Source organism: Podarcis cretensis (assembly GCF_951804945.1).
Source record: "Podarcis cretensis genome assembly, chromosome: 7".
NCBI lineage: Eukaryota > Metazoa > Chordata > Lepidosauria > Squamata > Lacertidae > Podarcis > Podarcis cretensis.
The window spans coordinates 77,773,498-77,791,327 of record NC_137176.1 but is presented as its reverse complement, the minus strand read 5'-3'; the positions used below and the strand labels follow the sequence as shown (position 1 = coordinate 77,791,327).

Here is a 17,830-nt window from a genome sequence, read left to right as displayed (position 1 = left end):
TCACCTCACAGAGTGTTTGTTGTGGGGGAGGAAGGGAAAGGAGAATGTTAGCCGCTTTGAGACTCCTTCGGGTAGTGATAAAACGAGGTATCAAATCCAAACATTTATTTATGAACTCTTCTTCCTTGGAGGTTTTTAAGCAGAGGTTGAATGACCATCTGTCATAGATGCTTTGGCTGAGATTCCTGTGTTGCAGAGGGCTGGGCTCCCTTCCAACTCTACGACCCTGTTAGTCCACGAAACAAACCAGCTTCTCTATTTGTCTTTTGCAGGCATTGACCACTGTGAAAACAGTGTCTCAAAACACATTGCCCACCTCAACATCACCTTTGAGCAGCTCAGCATCCTGATGGAAAATTTGCCAGGGAAGAAAGTGGGGAAGGAAGAAATCAACCGTATTCTGAGGCTGTGCAAATCTTCCGAGCCGATTCTCAGGCTTCTCAGCTTATGGAGAGTAAAAAATAGAGACCAAGACACCATCAAGGGCTTGACGTATGGGCTGAAGCATTTGAAAACATACCATTTCCCCAAGACGACAATCCAAGGCCTCCGGAAGGTGGTCAAGTTCCTCCACAGCCTCTCGATGTACAAATTATACCAGAAGCTTTTCTTAGAAATGCTTGGAAACCAGATCCATTTGGTGAAAGTGAGGCGCGCATAGTTTTAGCTATTCAGTATTTCATACTCCACTTGCTGCTAGCAATAACGATTACATTTTTGTATGTGGATTGGGAGGGGGAATATTTTTCTATATTATGCTTATTTATATTTATACGTCTGACTGGGATAGCTCAGAGCTATCCTAGATCATTTTAAAATAATAATAATATTTTTGTTGTTGTTACATTAAGCTCCTGATCTGGAATCTTAGGATGTCCAAGATTTCCAGTGAAATCAAACAGATGTGCAGAGAAATACCAGAACAAATATTTGCTATTTATATTCACTGAACTCTAGAATGTTGTACATATTTATTAACTTGAATGGCCACAGTTTGAGATTAAGGGTAGAAACAGATGACCCGCTTGCTGAGAGGTCAGTGCCGCAGCATCCCATATGGTGAATCTGTGGGGTGGGGAACAAGGGTGTCATTTCCTGGGGGCAGCTGCTCGTCCGCTCGCTCCCCCAACATAGTTCTTACGCAGATGCTCAAAAGAGTGTTTGAGGGCACCAACTGAGCAGGGCAAGGCTAGCCAGACTGGTGCACTGCAAATGCTTTGAACTACCTTATTTTTCACTCCATAAGATGCACCTGACCATAAGACGCACCTAGTTTTTAGAGGAGGAAAACAAACAAAAAAAAAATATTCTGAACAAAACAGTGGATGTATGATTTTTGTGGTTCATGCTGTGGCCACAGACATGTGATTTGACGGTGAGTTTCGGGTAGCCCAATGCAAAAATCCTGAGAATCCATGTGGATCCACGTTTTTGCGTCATTGTTGCCCCACACAACAGTGGGTGCGTGATTTTTTTGGTGCAGGCTGTAGCCATGGACGTGCTATGTGATCTGATGGTGAATTTGGGGTGACCCAATGCAAAAATCCTGAGGATCTATGGGCTTTTACCTCCTCCCTCCCAGGCAGCCTCCTTTATCTCTAGCGTCCCTTATCTCCCTCCCCGATCGCTTGCCGATCAGCTGCTTCCTTTCAACACTCCCTTCCCTCTTGTTTGCCTTAGTGTCTTTTCCTTAGCTGGAGCAGTTTTTTGCTTTCAAAAAAAAAAAAAAAAGCGCATGATCTGCTTTTTGCCCCTGGGCAATTCATCTCCAGGGACCACGCATTCGCTCCATAAGATGCACAGACATTTCCCTTTACCTTTTAGGAAGAAAAAAGTGTGTCTTATGGAGCGAAAAATACAGTACGTTCCCATCACCCCATCAAGCACAGCATCAGGGATGATGGGAGCTGTAGTCCACAGCATCTTCAGGTTGACCCCCATTGTAGGTGATGCAGGGCCAATGTTCACGCCCATGCCAGCATCCCCTTCACTCCTGGCCTTTGCATGGTGAGCATGAACCCCCAATAGGAACTCTTAAGTATGTCCTGTTGAACATGCTTAGTAGGGTCCTCCCCGGCACTGGGAACTAGGGTTGTGCAAGATTCAAACCCAGTTCTCCTTCAGGCTTTCACACTCAACACACAAAAGCAAGACGCAGAGGCCTGTGTTTGCGGCGCCAATGTACCCACCCCAGTTTGTGGCCTGGTGCCTTTTTCCCCAGTGCCTACACAGAGCTCCAGTTTCAGATTATTTCTCAGGAACACCTCTATCTCTGGTACAGAGCAGGATCCGAAGCAGTGTGAGGCGCTGCTTGACTCACGCACAAGAGCTTTTCAGCTCCCTCTTCAAGTGGCAGCTCCACATTAGCCTCCCTGCCCCCCAAAAACCCTCCCTTCCCAACCTCTAACGCAGCGGTTCTCAACCTGTGGGTCCCCAGATGTTGTTGGACTACCAACTCCCATCATCCCTGAGCTCTGGCCTTGCTAGCTAGGGGTGATGGGAGTTGTAGTTCAACAACAACTGGGGACCCACAGGTTGGGAAAGGCTGCTCCCAACTGAATATCAGTTGTTGGAAACCACAGGAAAGGCGAGTAACCTTGTGCTCCTATCCTGCTTGTGGATTTCCCACAAGCATTTGGGTGGCCGCTGTGAGAACAGGATCCTGGACTTGATGGGCCATTGGTCTGATTCAGCAGGGCCTATTTCCTAGGTATGAAATATTGGCATCCAAAGGATTTCCCCTCTTCTCCTAGGTACCAGTGCTCACACATAGTGGATATGAATCTGCCCCGGGCCCCAAAAATTCTTAAAATGGACCTTTTAAAAGCTGTGTGTTTGGGGTTTATTTGTGAGGTTTGGGGGTTAATAATAATAATAAATATTGACAAAAGTCAGCCTTTGAACCATGCTGCAAACCTTACCCTCTCCCCGAGTAAAATACTTGGTTCTTTTTAACAAAATTGAAAATAGTGCCTCTGTGTACGAGGCAGGGCTGTCTTAAGCATATGCGGTGCCGGGGTGCAACGATCTGCCTGGCACACACACACACACACACACACACCCCGGTTGCCCAGTCCCAGGCGTGCAGGAGAGCAGAGCCAGCTGGCCACCTCAGCGTCTCGCTGGATTGGTCACCCCCGAACTCACGGCAACAGAAGAGCCCACCGCGGCGCTCCAACTGACGGGCCGTCTCTTCCCCAGACTCAACTCTCGGGCCCTAGCCTCTCGGCCTGGCATACCTGAGAGCCCGGCACCCAGGTGCCTCGCACCCCTAGTGCCTATGGGTAAGACGGCCCCGGTACCAGGTGTAGAGCAATGGGGAGCTCAACTGAGCAGGGACACAGTAAGGCAGCGGTGACCTCCTGCGGTTGTGGACTGCAGTTCCCATCATCCCTGATCATTGGGCAAGTTTGCTGGGGGTGATGGGAGTTGTAGTTCAAAACAACTGGATGGTATTACATTGGCTGGCCCAGCAACAATTGTTGCATCGATTGTCGTTGGCCAACTTTTAATGCTGACCGAATTGCAGTGTTAGGAAGCTTTTCATCTGTTTTCACCCTCAAAGGAGAGGGGGAGAGAGAGAGAGAGAGAGAGAGGGGGGGGGGGGAATGGATTGTACACTGTCTATTTTCAAGCTAAAGGGAATGAGGAGGTGTATTTATAAGCTGCACATATGTGATGTTTCATATTGGACCCATCCTTCATTCTTATTCTGTGGATTTTTAAAGATTGTTTCTTAGGTTCGTCTGTATAGGTTGAGAGGTCTCGTGGATGTAATTTCCTAATTCAGCTCATTTTTAAAAAATAATGTTATATGGTAGAAATATATCATAAACAAGCTGTATATGAAGTATTGTTTTAGAAGATGAATGTACCATATTTAAAAAGGTGGATTTCCAGGTTGGATGTTGATCATGTTTTATAAACCATTTTTTCCATAATAATATGACTTGTGTGGTCTTTTGGGCTGTTCACACAGAATTGGAGAGTTGCAAGGGTCATCTAGTCCAAACCCCTGCAATGCAGGAACCACAACTAAGTTAATGTCAATAATTAATTAATTTTGTTAAGGAAACTGGATAGTAAAGAGTCTATAATTTGAGAAGAAACAGAGTGAGAGGTTTTGTCTTGCTGACTTCAGGCCTTGTACAGAGCAGCGAGATATTCAACCAAGTATACAGGGAGGGAACTCCCTCAGAACTACACAGCCAGTTAGCATATGTGCTTTCTCAGTAGAGATCATACAACTCTGCTTGGGCACCACAGTTCAAGAAGGACACTGAGAAACTGGAACGTGTCCAGAGGAGGGCAACCAAAATGGTCAAAGGCCTGGAAACGATGCCTTATGAGGAACGGCTAAGGGAGCTGGGCATGTTTAACCTGGAGAAGAGGAGGTTAAGGGGTGATATGATAGCCATGTTCAAATATATAAAAGGATGTCACATAGAGGAGGGAGAAAGGTTGTTTTCTGCTGCTCCAGAGAAGCGGACACGGAGCAATGGATCCAAACTACAAGAAAGAAGATGCCACCTAAACCTTAGGGAGAACTTCCTGACAGTAAGAGCTGTTCGACAGTGGAATTTGCTGCCAAGGAGTGTGGTGGAGTCTCCTTCTTTGGAGGTCTTTAAGCAGAGGCTTGACAACCATATGTCAGGAGTGCTCTGATGGTGTTTCCTGCTTGGCAGGGGGTTGGACTCGATGGCCCTTGTGGTCTCTTCCAACTCTATGATTTTATGATTCTATGTGACACCTCCGTGTATACCCTGCCTAGCTGACATACTGATAACAGATTTAACCCTTAAATTACACACTGTTTCACTTCCACCAGTTGCTCACTCAGAGATATCTGTGGTTCTGCAACTTCTGACCCTCTTTACAGCAACAGTTATGAACATGTGAATATGCCCTACACAGAATTAGACCATTGTTCCGTCAAGCCCATTTTATATACACATTTTGCTAATGCACACATTTTTGCAAGCAATTTTCCCAAACATAGTGCATTTTTATGTTCTTTTCACAAATAGGTTCATTTTCATGCATACCTTCCCCTAATATATGCGTTTTTGCAAACTGGGATCGGAGAACTACTTCACACGATTCAGATAAGCACAAATTTCAAAAGATAGCTGTGTTTTGGTTCTTGTTTCAGAAAGTGTGAATTTGATAAATTCAATTATAAATGCAAAAAAAGGAAGCAGATGACACTCCCTATATAATGTCCCTAATACATGTTGGTTCCCTATCAGGTAATGGCCCTTTGTTGTTGTTGTTTGGTCATGTCCGACTCTTTGTGACCCCATGGACCAGAGCATGCCAGGCACTCCTGTCTTCCACTGCCTCCCGCAGTTTGGTCAAACTCATGCTGGTAGCTTCGAGAACACTGTCCAGCCATCTCGTCCTCTGTCGTCCCCTTCTCCTTGTGCCCTCCATCTTTCCCAGCACCAGGGTCTTTTGCAGGGAGTCTTCTCTTCTCATGAGGTGGCCAAAGTATTGGAGCCTCAGCTTCAGGATCTGTCCTTCCAGTGAGCACTCAGGGCTGATTTCATTCAGCATGGGTAGGTTTGATCTTCTTGCAGTCCATGGGACTCTCAAGAGTCTCCTCCAGCACCATAATTCAAAAGCATCAATTCTTCGGCGACCAGCCTTCTTTATGGTCCAGCTCTCACTTCCATACATCACTACTGGGAAAACCATAGGTAATGGCCCTAAACCCTAAGTTATTTATACTTATTTATAGGTTTATTCTGCAAACCTATACCCTCTTACCTGGTACAATGTTTCTCTCGGGACGTTCTGAATTACTGCTCTGCGCATGGCGCAATTCTTTCTTAAAGTGCTGATCTTGGAGTTTTCCAAGACGGCGTCAAATCCATTCCTGCCATCTCCCGGGGAGAGCGCAGGACGGAGGGATATAAAAAGCCATCGGCTTAACCCTGAATGCATCACGCAGTGCAGATGCTTTGAGATGCCTTTCTGAAAGCTTTAATCAAATCCATATTGATTCATTGTCACAAGACATTAGACTTGCTTTCTCCCCAAACAGCACTGTCTAATCTGCAGGGAGTTTTTAAAAGACTGTCTAGCAGAAGAATGGATGTCTTTAGTGAGAAGTGACATTTACTGGAGATGTGAGAGAAGAGTTGTTGAGGGGGAGAGAGAGAAAGTGTTGGATTGGGAGGGAAGGGACACCACGATTTCCATCTTTTCTTTCGATTGGATTGTCGTGAAGAGTCTCGTGGGCCTGGGGTGAGAAATGGCCACAAACAGGCTGCTACGAGCACCTCAGGCAATGGAATAAACCTGACAGTTTCCTCAGAAACAAAGGGAGAAGTCGTTTATGCAAAGCGCCCTCAGGGTGGCCCCAATGTTCAATCTTTCTGACTAAAAGTATCTCAGGAAGCAATTTTTTTTTTTTTTTTTTAAAGTCTCCTTCAGACCCTGGAGAGCTACTGCTTCTCTGAAAAGACAATGTGAGGCAGGGGTAGAAGACGCTTTTTATGCTGAGGGCCACATTCCATTCCAGGGAACCATTTGAGGGCCACAGGCTGGTGGTGGATGGGGGCCGAGTCAAGGCTCAACAAGAAGTGTATACTAGTGGCCAAAATTGTGGAAACCTTTTAGAGAAAGTGTATTTCCGAGGTTTGGTGGCTCATAACACCACTTTTTTTTTTAGTAATACAGTGGTACCTCAGGTTACAGACACTTCAGGTTACAGACTCTGCTAACCCAGAAAAAGTACCTCGGGTTAAAAACTTTACCTCAGGATGAGAACAGAAATCGTGTGGCGGCAGCGGGAGGCCCCATTAGCTAAAGTGGTACCTCAGGTTAAGAACAGTTTCAGGTTAAGAACGGACCTCCAGAACAAATTAAGTTCTTAACCTGAGGTACCACTGTACCATAAACTTATATATCAATGGAAAGAAGCAAACCAGCAACAAAACCCAGTTAATAGAGGTAATAATTCAATCTTGGTTTCACATTGTTACAGCTGCAGAACTAAAAAACTTGGTTCACTCCATGGGAAGGCGTTCATTTTTATATGTGCTTCATGTTTCTTCTTTACGACTGCTGTTGTAATAAATAATCCTTCATAAAAGTTATTGCCTTACATTCTTCACTAAATTATCTTTCCATTGATATATAATTTTTATGGAATTACTGCCCAAAAAAAGTGGTGTTATGAGCCATCAAACCTCGGAAATACACGTTTTCCGAAAGGTTTCCACAATTTTGGCCACTTGTGTACATTTCAACTAGACACATGCTCCCACATCGATCCTGCATCCAGATAAGTGAGAGGCATTATCAAGTTCAAGGTCGCCGGCGAAAACACTTGAGGAGGGTGGGAGACAGGACCAGTGAGGGATGTGGCCTGAGGAGATTTCTGAGGGCCAGATAGAAATGCCTGGAGGGCCACAGTCAGTTCCCAGGCCTCAGGTTGCATGCCCCTGATAGATAGAGTACTAAATGAACCAGTAACTTGTTTGATCTAATTACAGGTAGGTAACCGTGTTGGTCTGCCGTAGTAGTCGAAACAAAATTAAAAAATTCCTTCCAGTAGCACCTTAGAGACCAACTAAGTTTGTTATTGTTATGAGCTTTGGTGCGCATAGGTATCTGAAGAAGTGGGCAAGCACACAAAAGCTTAGTTGGTCTCTAAGGTGCTACTGGAAAGATTTTTTTTCATTTTGTTTGATCTAAGACAACCTCATATGACTGTCCCAAGACACATCAGTGTTTGAGATGGGGGGTGGAAAACAAATACTGCCTCCAGTGTGAAATAATAATGAATGACAAAGTGTGGCACTTCCACGTGACAACCTCGCTTTTTGTCCTGTCTCAGAATAATATGGCAAAGCTATCTTGCTCTATTCCTGTTCACTTGCTGGCTTTCACTGAAGACCATGAAAGAAGGTGGGAGGGGGTTGGGGGTTGTTGTTTTGATTTGCGATTGTTTTTATTTTGTGTTTTTATCTTGTATTTTTACGTTGTGAATCATCCGGAGATCTATGGGTGAAGGGTGGTATTCAAATTTAATAAATAAAAATAAATAAATAATAGAATTGTAGAGCTGGACGTGACCCTAAGGATCATTCTAGCACAACTTCCTGCAATATGCAGCTGTCCCATGTGGAGATCAAACCTGCAACCTTGGTGTTATCAGCAGCAGGCTCTAACCAGCTGAGCTATCCAGTGAGTGATACATAGTGGAGAGATGGTAGGGAGCAAAGCACTGGCATCATCAGGGACAAAAGTGGTGGTGCTTATAAAAAGCCATGAGTCTTGCATGTGGATCAACCTTATGCTGTTAGAATATGGTCCATTTTAGACTATACTGATGGGCAATAGCTATCCAAGGCCAGAGGGTGGTGTGGTGGAGGTCTTTCCTCATCTACCAACCTGTGATTCTTTCAAGTAGCCCTCACCCAGTCTATTATCTCACCCGGGCACTAGTTTAGCACCATCACCACCTCGCATGAATTGGATTTTTTAATAATGGGTGAAAAATTGAGTTGGGTGCCATCTGCCTATGGATGACACCTCATGCCAAACCTCCAAATTATCTCATCCATGTCATGTAGATGTTAAAATGCATGAGTGGTAAATAAAACCCTGCAAGACACACATCACAGATGCCAGCGAGTCAAGTAATAGCCCCCCCAGCACCATCTTCTGAAATTGGTTGACCATGTAGAGGTGAAACCACCACAGCATGTACCTCCAAACCCCAACCAAGGCAGATCAGCAAGAAGGATACATGATCGATTGCCTCAAAGGGTTAAGAAGGATATCAACCGATGGTATCCACAAGGTTATCCACAAAGTGGGGTGAGATAAATGGGTTGGGTATGTTTCGCCTGGACAATAGACTATGAAGAGGCAGTAAGACAACTTTCTTCAAGTATCTGAAGGACCATCACAAAGAGCAGCCTTTCTCAACCTTGAGCACCCAGATGTTGGACTACAACTCCCATCATCCCTAGCTAGCAGGACCAGTGTTCAAGGATGATGGGAGTTGTAGTCCAACAACATCTGGGGACCCATGGCTGAATTAGATAATGAAGTAACTTTGTTTTTTGTTGCTTCAGAAGATAGGAACTGAACCAGTAGGTTCAAATGACCAGAAAAGGGTTTTAGACTAAACATCAGGATGAACTTCCTGGTGGTATGAGGTGTTCAACAGTGCAACAGACAATCTCAAAAGGTAGCGTGCCAGGTGATATGCCAATGTTTCTTGTACCAGAAAAGAATTCAGGTCGACCAGACACATCACTCCTGCCTTTCTTCAGTTGTCTCAAAAGGCTGCACAGATAATTCATCAAGATTATTTTTTAGGTTTGCTTTTTATGAAGCAGACACACCAAAGTTCAGGTGGAGTTCAGAAGGGCATTTTCCTCCTTTGTTAGTTATTCTGCATTTTTAGCATCTGTGGGGACCGGTCTTCCGTCCATGGGGGAAAAATGGATTTCCTGCTGCACACCCACTATGACTATTATCACAGCAGTGTCTAGTCCTCATGTGCTAGGAACTCCTAAATATAGGTAAGGTGACACATATATAGCTAGATAGATCCATTATTTTTAAGCCTTACACACTTTTCAGGGGGAGGGGGCTTGGCAAAGTTGGAATTAATGCTATGTTCTGTGATGCTCTGAAGTCAATATAGCCCCAGGTATCAAAACCAAGCTGTGTTTATTGGACATATGCAGAATTATGGCCCTGTTTATTTTCTGTTTCTTTAAATGCTCCCTAAATATAGCGTTACCAGACATATCCCTGTTCCCAGAAAATGCTTTATTTACTCCTTAGCATACAATTGAGCATAAAGGTTTGGACTGCTTTCCCTTCCGAATTTCACTTGAAGAAAAGAGACATAAACATGGCAATGAAGCATGTTGGATCTTACAAGCCCATCTCCCAAACGTTCTGCAGTCTTGAAGCCTTAGACTTTAGGGGGCAATAAATGTGCATTTTTTGTGCACTGGCTAAGCACCTCACCATGTCTCTCTCCCAAGGTTGCATTTTGGTTGTGTGGTTTCCTTTTCTGGATGCTTGAAGAGTACAGTGGTACCTCAGGTTAAGTACTTAATTTGTTCCAGAGGTCCGTACTTAACCTGAAACTGTTCTTAACCTGAAGCACTACTTTAGCTAATGGGACCTCCTGCTGCCGCCGCACCGCAGGAGCCCGATTCCTGTTCTCATCCTGAAGCAAAGTTCTTAACCTGAAGCACTATTTCTGGGTTAGCGGAGTCTGTAACCTGAAGCGTCTGTAACCTGAAGTGTATGTAACCTGAAGTACCACTGTAATTGTTTGCACCTGGGGAAATTCAGTATTCTACCCCTGATTATCTAGCCAGAAATTAAATTAATTGCTATTGGCTCTTTCTGCCTTTGTGGTGTTACATGTGCCACAATCTCCGTGTGCTATTTCAAGGGTCCGAGCACATAACACAGGCTGGTTTCCATGGTATGAAAGTCATTGGAGACTGTGGTGTTTCTATTATATAATTTTATTTACACACACACACAAGCTGAGCAAAAGGTGGAAGTTTCATAGCATGAGCACTCCAATAACTCTTACTTTCCCTCCACCCCAACTGCATTAGGGGTTTTGGGGGAGGGGTAAGAGGAAAGCCATAGCTTTGGGATCAGCACAGAAAATAAGCCAAGCCTGTGCATATCTTCCCAATCCAAGATGAGATTGGCTTTCAGACTCTTGTTTTCTTAGACTCATCAATATCATCACCTCCAGTTGTGTGGGTGCTCGATTTAGCCCATCTTCTGGAAGCTGGTAGTTTCCATGGCAACCAGTGACTTGTACTCTTTAGGCATGCAAAGATACACTTGACAGTGAGAGCCATTAACTTAACAAAGAGATATTTTGGGATCATCCTCTACGGAATGAAACCACAAGCTTGGGGTTGTACCCCAAGATTCTATGCTGACTAATTAGAGCGTCGGACCAGGGTTCAAATCCCCACTCAGCCATGAAGCTCACTGGGCCATTCACTGCCTCTCAGCCAAGCCTACCTCAAGGTTGTTGTGGGGGTTAAATGAGGAGAGGGAGAACCATGTATGCCACCGTGAGGTCCTTGGAGAAAAGGATGGTGTAAGTGCAACAAACAGACAAGCAAGAAATTATGTGGTATATGATAAGTCTACTACCCTAAGCTGCTCCAGAGATCCGTGGCATAAAAATAGGAGCGAAAGAATATAAACTGAAAACATATGCAGACGATCTTATGCTGTCATTGGAAGAACCAAAAGAGAGCGTCGGCAAAGTGTTAAAGCTACTAGAGGAATTTGGAAAATTATCCGGATTTAAATTGAACAGAGCAAAGACTAAAATAATGACCAAAAATATGGAAGAAGAAACCAAAAACGATCTTGAAAGTCAAACTGGAATTAAAATAACTAAAAAAGTAAAATACCTTGGAATCTGGTTAACTATGAAAAATATAAATCTGATTGAAAATAATTATAAGAAAACATGGAAAGAAATAATGAAGGACTTGGATACATGGAATAGAATACATCTCTCGTGGTTGGGGAGAATGGCGGCGATTAAAATGACCTTACTACCTAAATTACTCTTCCTATTTCAGAATATACCGATAATTAGAGGAACCTCAATATTCAAAGAATGGCAGAGATTACTTTCTAAATTCATTTGGCAGGGAAAGAGACCAAGAATCAGATTTAAATTGCTCACAGACCAAAGAGATAGGGGTGGCCTTGCGGTTCCAAACTTGAGGTTATATTACGAAGCTGCATGTCTTTGTTGGGTAAAAGACTGGATTGTCATCAAAAACAAAAATTTGTTAGATCTAGAGGGGTTTAATCTAAGATTCGGTTGGCATGCCTATTTATGGCGAGACAAGGGAAGGGTTCATAAAGGTTTTTCTAACCACATTTTCAGAGGGCCACTGCTGGAAGTGTGGGAAAGGAATAAAAAACTGCTGGAGCAGAAAACGCCCTGGTGGTTATCACCAATAGACATTTTAACAATTAAAAAATTAAATATAGAGGGGGAAAGATGGACATATGAAGATTTACTAACCAAAACAGAATCCGGGTGGAGGATTAGACCTTATGAAGAAATAAAAAGCAAGCTGACTGGCTGGATTCAATACCATCAAATTAATTCAATGTGGAGAGAAGATAATAAGATCGGAATAAATGACAAGAAATCTAGATTTCAGATTGAAATAATAGAAAGTAAAACAAAATTATTATCAAAAATGTACAACCAGTTACTTGAGTGGGACACCAAGGACGAGGAAGTAAAGGATGTAATGGTGAAGTGGGCGGTAGACCTAGGGTATAACATAGAGTTTGACAAATGGAAGGCATTGTGGTGTAAAGATATGAATTTTTCAGCATGCACGACACTAAAGGAAAACATGTATAAGATGATGTACAGATGGTACATAACGCCGGTAAAACTACATAAAATGTATAGAACGGGCGATAAACTGTGTTGGAAATGTAAGAGCAAGGAGGGCGAATTCATTCATATGTGGTGGACGTGCGAGATTCTCAAAAAATTTTGGGAATCCATCTATAATGAATTAAAAAAAATTCTTAAATACACGTTTGTTAAAAAACCCAAAGCCTTCCTGCTGGGGATAATTGGTAAGGATATCAAAGAAGAAGATAGAACCTTTTTTCAATATGCAACGGTGGCCGCCAGAACCCTCATAGCACAGTACTGGAAAACACCAAAAATCCCAACACTAAAGGAGTGGCAACTTAAATTATCCGATTATTTGGAGCTGGCTAAATTGACACAGAAAATAAGAAATCAAAGAAGTGCAAAATTTAACAATGAATGGGATAAATTTAGGATATATATGGAAATAGAGACAAGGGGAAAATTAAAATGTTGATCAGAAACACATATGTACTTATAGAAATCACAGTAGGCATGAGATAACGCTTACTACGTAAAAAGTTTTATTAAGGAATAGACACAGCAGATAGATAAACAAGATAATAATTTCCGAAATCGAGATAAAGGGAAGTCGATCAATGTCATCAAAGTTGTATGTATTTCATGTTTTGTTTGTTTGTTTTTTTTCTCTTTTTCTGTTTTTTCTTTTTCATTTTGTCTTTTGTATGTTTGTGAAATATATTTATGTCAAAATTTAATAATAAAAAAAAAAAAATAAGCTGCTCAGAGCTATTCTTCATAGTCTCTACTCATCAGACCCAACCCCTAGCTCTGAGCCTTCTTGTCTTGGGGGTTCCCTTGGAGGGTTCCCCAGCTGGTGCCTCCAACCACTCCTCTGCTTCCAGCCAGGCCATGACAGATTGCTTACACATTTATATGTAAAGCAAATACATGATATGAATACAAGAAATCAACTGAATATAAATTTAGCAAATGAATAACAAGACCAAGCAGGTCCTTATTGGTGTAAGCCAGGGCTGGCTAACCTTTGGCCCTTCCGGTTTTGTTGGGCTGATGGGAGTCCACTGACATCTTGGGGGCCACAGGATCCCCACCCCAAGTGAAAGCAAACGGAATTATTAAATTAAAACTATTATCTTGCATATGCGACAACAGCAGCAAGAATACTCATCGCAAAGTACTGGAAGACACAAGACTTGCCCACACTGGAAGAGTGGCAGACGCAATTGATAGACTATTTGGAATTGGCTGAAATGACTGGCAGAATCTGAGACTTGGGAGAAGAAACAATGGAAGAGGACTGGAAGAAGTTTAAAGATTATCTACAAAAATATTATAAGTTGTATGAATGTTAAGTATTTGCACGATTTAGAAAATACCAGCTCCAGCAAATAGGCTTTGTAAGATAGAAAATTAAGTTATAAGTAAGAAAAGGTCAAAATTTAAGGCAACATTTTGTTTAATTTTAAGGTATGAGTAATTGATAAAAATTGCTTTAAACTTAGAAGTATAATATTTGGAAAGTATAAAATAAGGTATGAAATAAGGTAATAATTTGCTGACATTCTGATTATAAATAACGCAGGGTAAGGAGATGTGAGGAAGTCCAGTTAGTTATAGGAAAAGCTTTATTGAATGGTTGGTTATACTTTTCTCTTTTTTCTGTTTTATTATGTATTTTGAAAATTTAATAAAATATTTAGAAAAACAAACAAACTATTATCTTGCACATCCCTCCTGCCTTTCCTTCCTCCTCACCATACTTTTGTCAAAGTGGAATGCACAGCTGTATAGTTGAGTAACCCACTTTAAAAATCTCACTTATTTCCTAAGCATATAATTTTGTTTACTAAAACAAGAGAGTAAAGCTATCATCAAGTCGTCGTTACTTGGCTGAAGTCAAAATTATATTCCTACCAATGGATCAACATGATGTCCCTTAAAAGTTCGTTCTGTTCCAGCTGCTACAGTAATGTTTATCTAGAGTACCTAATTATATGGTGTAACCTGCATCTGGGAGCTGGTTTGATGTTCTTATAGCATCTCACAGACAAAACAAAAATATTGGTTTAAACTTATCCATTGAACAAATGTGGGTGCCTTATATAATTGATGACAATCTGTGATTTTTAAATTGAAATGATTATTCCCCGACCCCAATGCCGCATAGAATAATGGGGTCTGATAACCAATTGCATGTTTATGTCCCTCACGGCTTGAGTCACCAACTCGTTGGTGATTCAAGTGTAGGAGACACCTCCCTTATATACTGGTGCAATTTTCAGAAACAAGTGTATGTACTTACATACTTGATGCAATTTTTAAATTAACAAACAGCACCCTCTTAAGGTCTGTGCGCCAAGTTCATACAGTGACGACGCAAGTCATGCTCAGACATTCAAATCCCTCATGCGCTGTGGCAGAGCAGAGAGAAGAGCTTTAACTCCCCAACACCACCACCATCCTTGTGACCCTCTGAGCCTTGGAGTCTGAGATTTGGAGACTCAGAGTGCAAGTTATAACTACAAAGCCAAATAGCAGGCAGGTTCAAGGAGCAAACCGAATGTCAGGAACAAAGGACAACAAGGAAGCAACAAGCACGCCAGAGCTCAGGAAGACATTACTATTCAGGAAAGGCTCACCTTGAACAAGAATCCCTCCTGCCATATTTTGAAGAGCAAAAAAGAGGACGCTATGACGACTCTCATTTTAAATACCCCTGCTATATGCAGGCTGCAGAAGCTGTGATATATTGCTGAAGGGTGTAGGAGACGAGAAGAGGAAAGCAAGTCTTCAACCACCAGTTATGTCTATGTAAGGGACAGTGTTCTTGAAGCTACGAGCATGAGTTTGACCAACCTGTGGGAAGCAGTGGAAGACAGGAGTGCCTGGCGTGCTGTGGTCCATGGGATCATAAAGAGTCAGACACGACTAAACGACTAAACATCAACAAGGGACATGGATGGGGCTGTGGTCTAAACCACTGAGCCTCTTGGACTTGCCAATCGGAAGGTCGGCGGTTTGAATCCCCGCGATGGGGTGAGCTCCGGTTGCTCTGTCCCAGCTCCTGCCAACCTAGCAGTTCAAAAGCATGCCAGTGCAAGTAGATAAATAGGTACCACTGCAGCGGGAAGGTAAACGGCGTTTCTGTGCGCTCTGGCTTCCATCACGGTCCCCCATGCACCAGAAGTGGTTTAGTCCTGCTGGCCACATGACCCGGAAAACTTTCTGTGGACAAACACCGGCTCCCTCAGCCTGAAAGTGAGATGAGAGCACCACACTCCATAGTCGCTTTTGACTGGACTTAACTGTCCAGGGGTCCTTTACCTTTACTATGTCTAGTATGTCTCATCCAGAAAGTATACCCAGAGACATTTTGACAAATTTAAAAAATGCATCCGGACAGAAATCTTACCCCTGAAAAGAGGACATGTCCTGGAAAAAGAGGACACATGTAAGAGGACCTCATGGAGAACCAGGGTGGGCAAAGTCAGTCTGACGGTCCTCTTCACTGAGATGCCACCAACTGTTGTTCAAAAGTTCACCACGCAGTGCAGCTGCACACACATCCAGCGGTTCTGTTTGCAGAGTTACAAATGTTCTGCAACAAACCCCCCTTGATGCAATTTCCCCCAACCTGGTGTCCTCTAGATATTCTGGGCTATAATTCCCATCCACCTGTACCCCTGTAGTCTAAAATATCTGGAGGGCACCAAGTTGGGGAAGTCGTCCTAAGGTCTGCTCCCAGAATGCAATACTTTGTCCCATCTGTACTCTGAATGGCTTCACATTTGAATTGTGCACAACAGCATGTATATTGGATGCAGATACTGTGTATATATGGCTTACACAAAAGACTCGGTGTGGCTTGAGATAGTTCTGGCAAGGCTGCAGTGCATATCAAAAAGGAAGGGAAAGGGGGCAAATCCATCCAGTTCACATTTTAATGTGAACCTACCTAATTTGCACTTCCTCAGCCAATATGCAAACCAAAAAGCAGCTGTCCTTCAAATTCCACAGTTCATCTGTTCTGGGAAAGTGTACACACCAATGCGAGTGAGAATAACGTACAGTGTTACCTCTGGTTACAAACTTAATTCGTTCCAGAGGTCTGTTTTTATCCTGAAACCGTTCTTAACCTGAGGTACCACTTTAGCTAATGAGGCCTTCCACTGCCACCACGCGATTTCTGTTCTCATCCTGAGATAAAGTTCTTAACCCGAGGTACTACTTCCAGGTTGGTGGAGTCTGTAACCTGAAGTCTTTGTAACCTGAAGTGTTTGTAACCCAAGGTACCACTGTACAAGCATGCATTATATTAAGGGAAAGGGCTTGCAAAAATGCCTGTATTAGGAGAAATGCACAAAAATGCTTACAGTTTATTACTCAGTGCCTTTTTTTTTTTTTAAGAAAAATTGGTGCCGGAACTCACCACACCTCCCTTGTTCTCTTATAATGGCAATGGTGCCCACCTGAGGTGTGCCAGAACTGAGTTCCTGTAAGTTCCAGCTGAAATAAAGCCCTATAGTAGCTTTATCGGATGCCTAGGAGAAGCCCCCAAACAGGACATGAGTCCAACAAGTTCAGTGGGCAGCAGTCTCTCACTGTTGTTCCCCAGGAGGTGTATTGCCTCTGAAAGCAGAGGTAATATAGCCATCATGATTAATAGCCCTTCATCCAAGAAGTTTCCTAATCCCCCTTTCAAAACCATCCAAGTTGGTGCCCATTACTATGCCCTGTGGCGGCTTCAGTCTGCACACAATTAAACAGCCCTTTCCTTGAACCACTTCAATCGCACAAAGTGCTGTGGTCTTATGTCTGTGGCCCACAAAGAGACACCAGACCTCAAAACTGCCTCCTCTGGGCAATTGCTCCGGGATCATGATCTCGCTGTGAAAGCTCTACGTTTTGACCTGTCCATCAAAACAGGCCCTTTAGGCACCAGCAGAACTCGTGGAGACCCCAAAAGCACCCTTGCCTCTCACATGGCACCAGAGAGATTCCAGAAGAATGAATAACTCTGGCTGACTTCTCCCTCACTTCCTGTGTGCCTATTGTATTGTTTTCAAGGCTTGGGCTTAATGAGCTCTGCGGTTCCAACGGATTTCCCACCAGCTGCTCAATGGGTTGTGACCTTCCTCTTCTTTGGCCTTGTGATTTCTCTTAGCGACTCTTTCCAAGTGTGACTTCAGGTTTTTGTCCTTCTCCCCTTTTCCCTACCAAGTCTCAGGTGTAGGGATAAGGGCTTGCATGTCAAGAAGTCTTTCAGAAAAGTCAAGTTCTGTTAAATACTCGTTCTATCTAGGATACTCGTTCTATCTAGGACCCTCTCACTACTACAAAGAGGCTTGGGGCTGGGATGTCGTCTTTATTTTGGCAACAGTAAAAGGAAAGTGGGCAGATAAAACAAAC

General features: G+C 43.2%; 1 protein-coding gene across 1 annotated transcript in view; it reads left to right on the top strand.

Annotated features, from left to right (window-relative positions):
* Window positions 1-3,935, top strand: part of TNFRSF11B (TNF receptor superfamily member 11b) — a 116,510-nt gene extending 112,575 nt beyond the window's left edge. The window contains exon 6 of the mRNA XM_079984419.1: window positions 273-3,935. Within this exon, the coding sequence (XP_079840545.1) occupies window positions 273-661 (389 nt within the window). The 3' untranslated portion in view covers window positions 662-3,935. The remainder of the gene's footprint in view (window positions 1-272) is intronic.
* The last annotated feature ends 13,895 nt before the right edge of the window (window positions 3,936-17,830 follow it).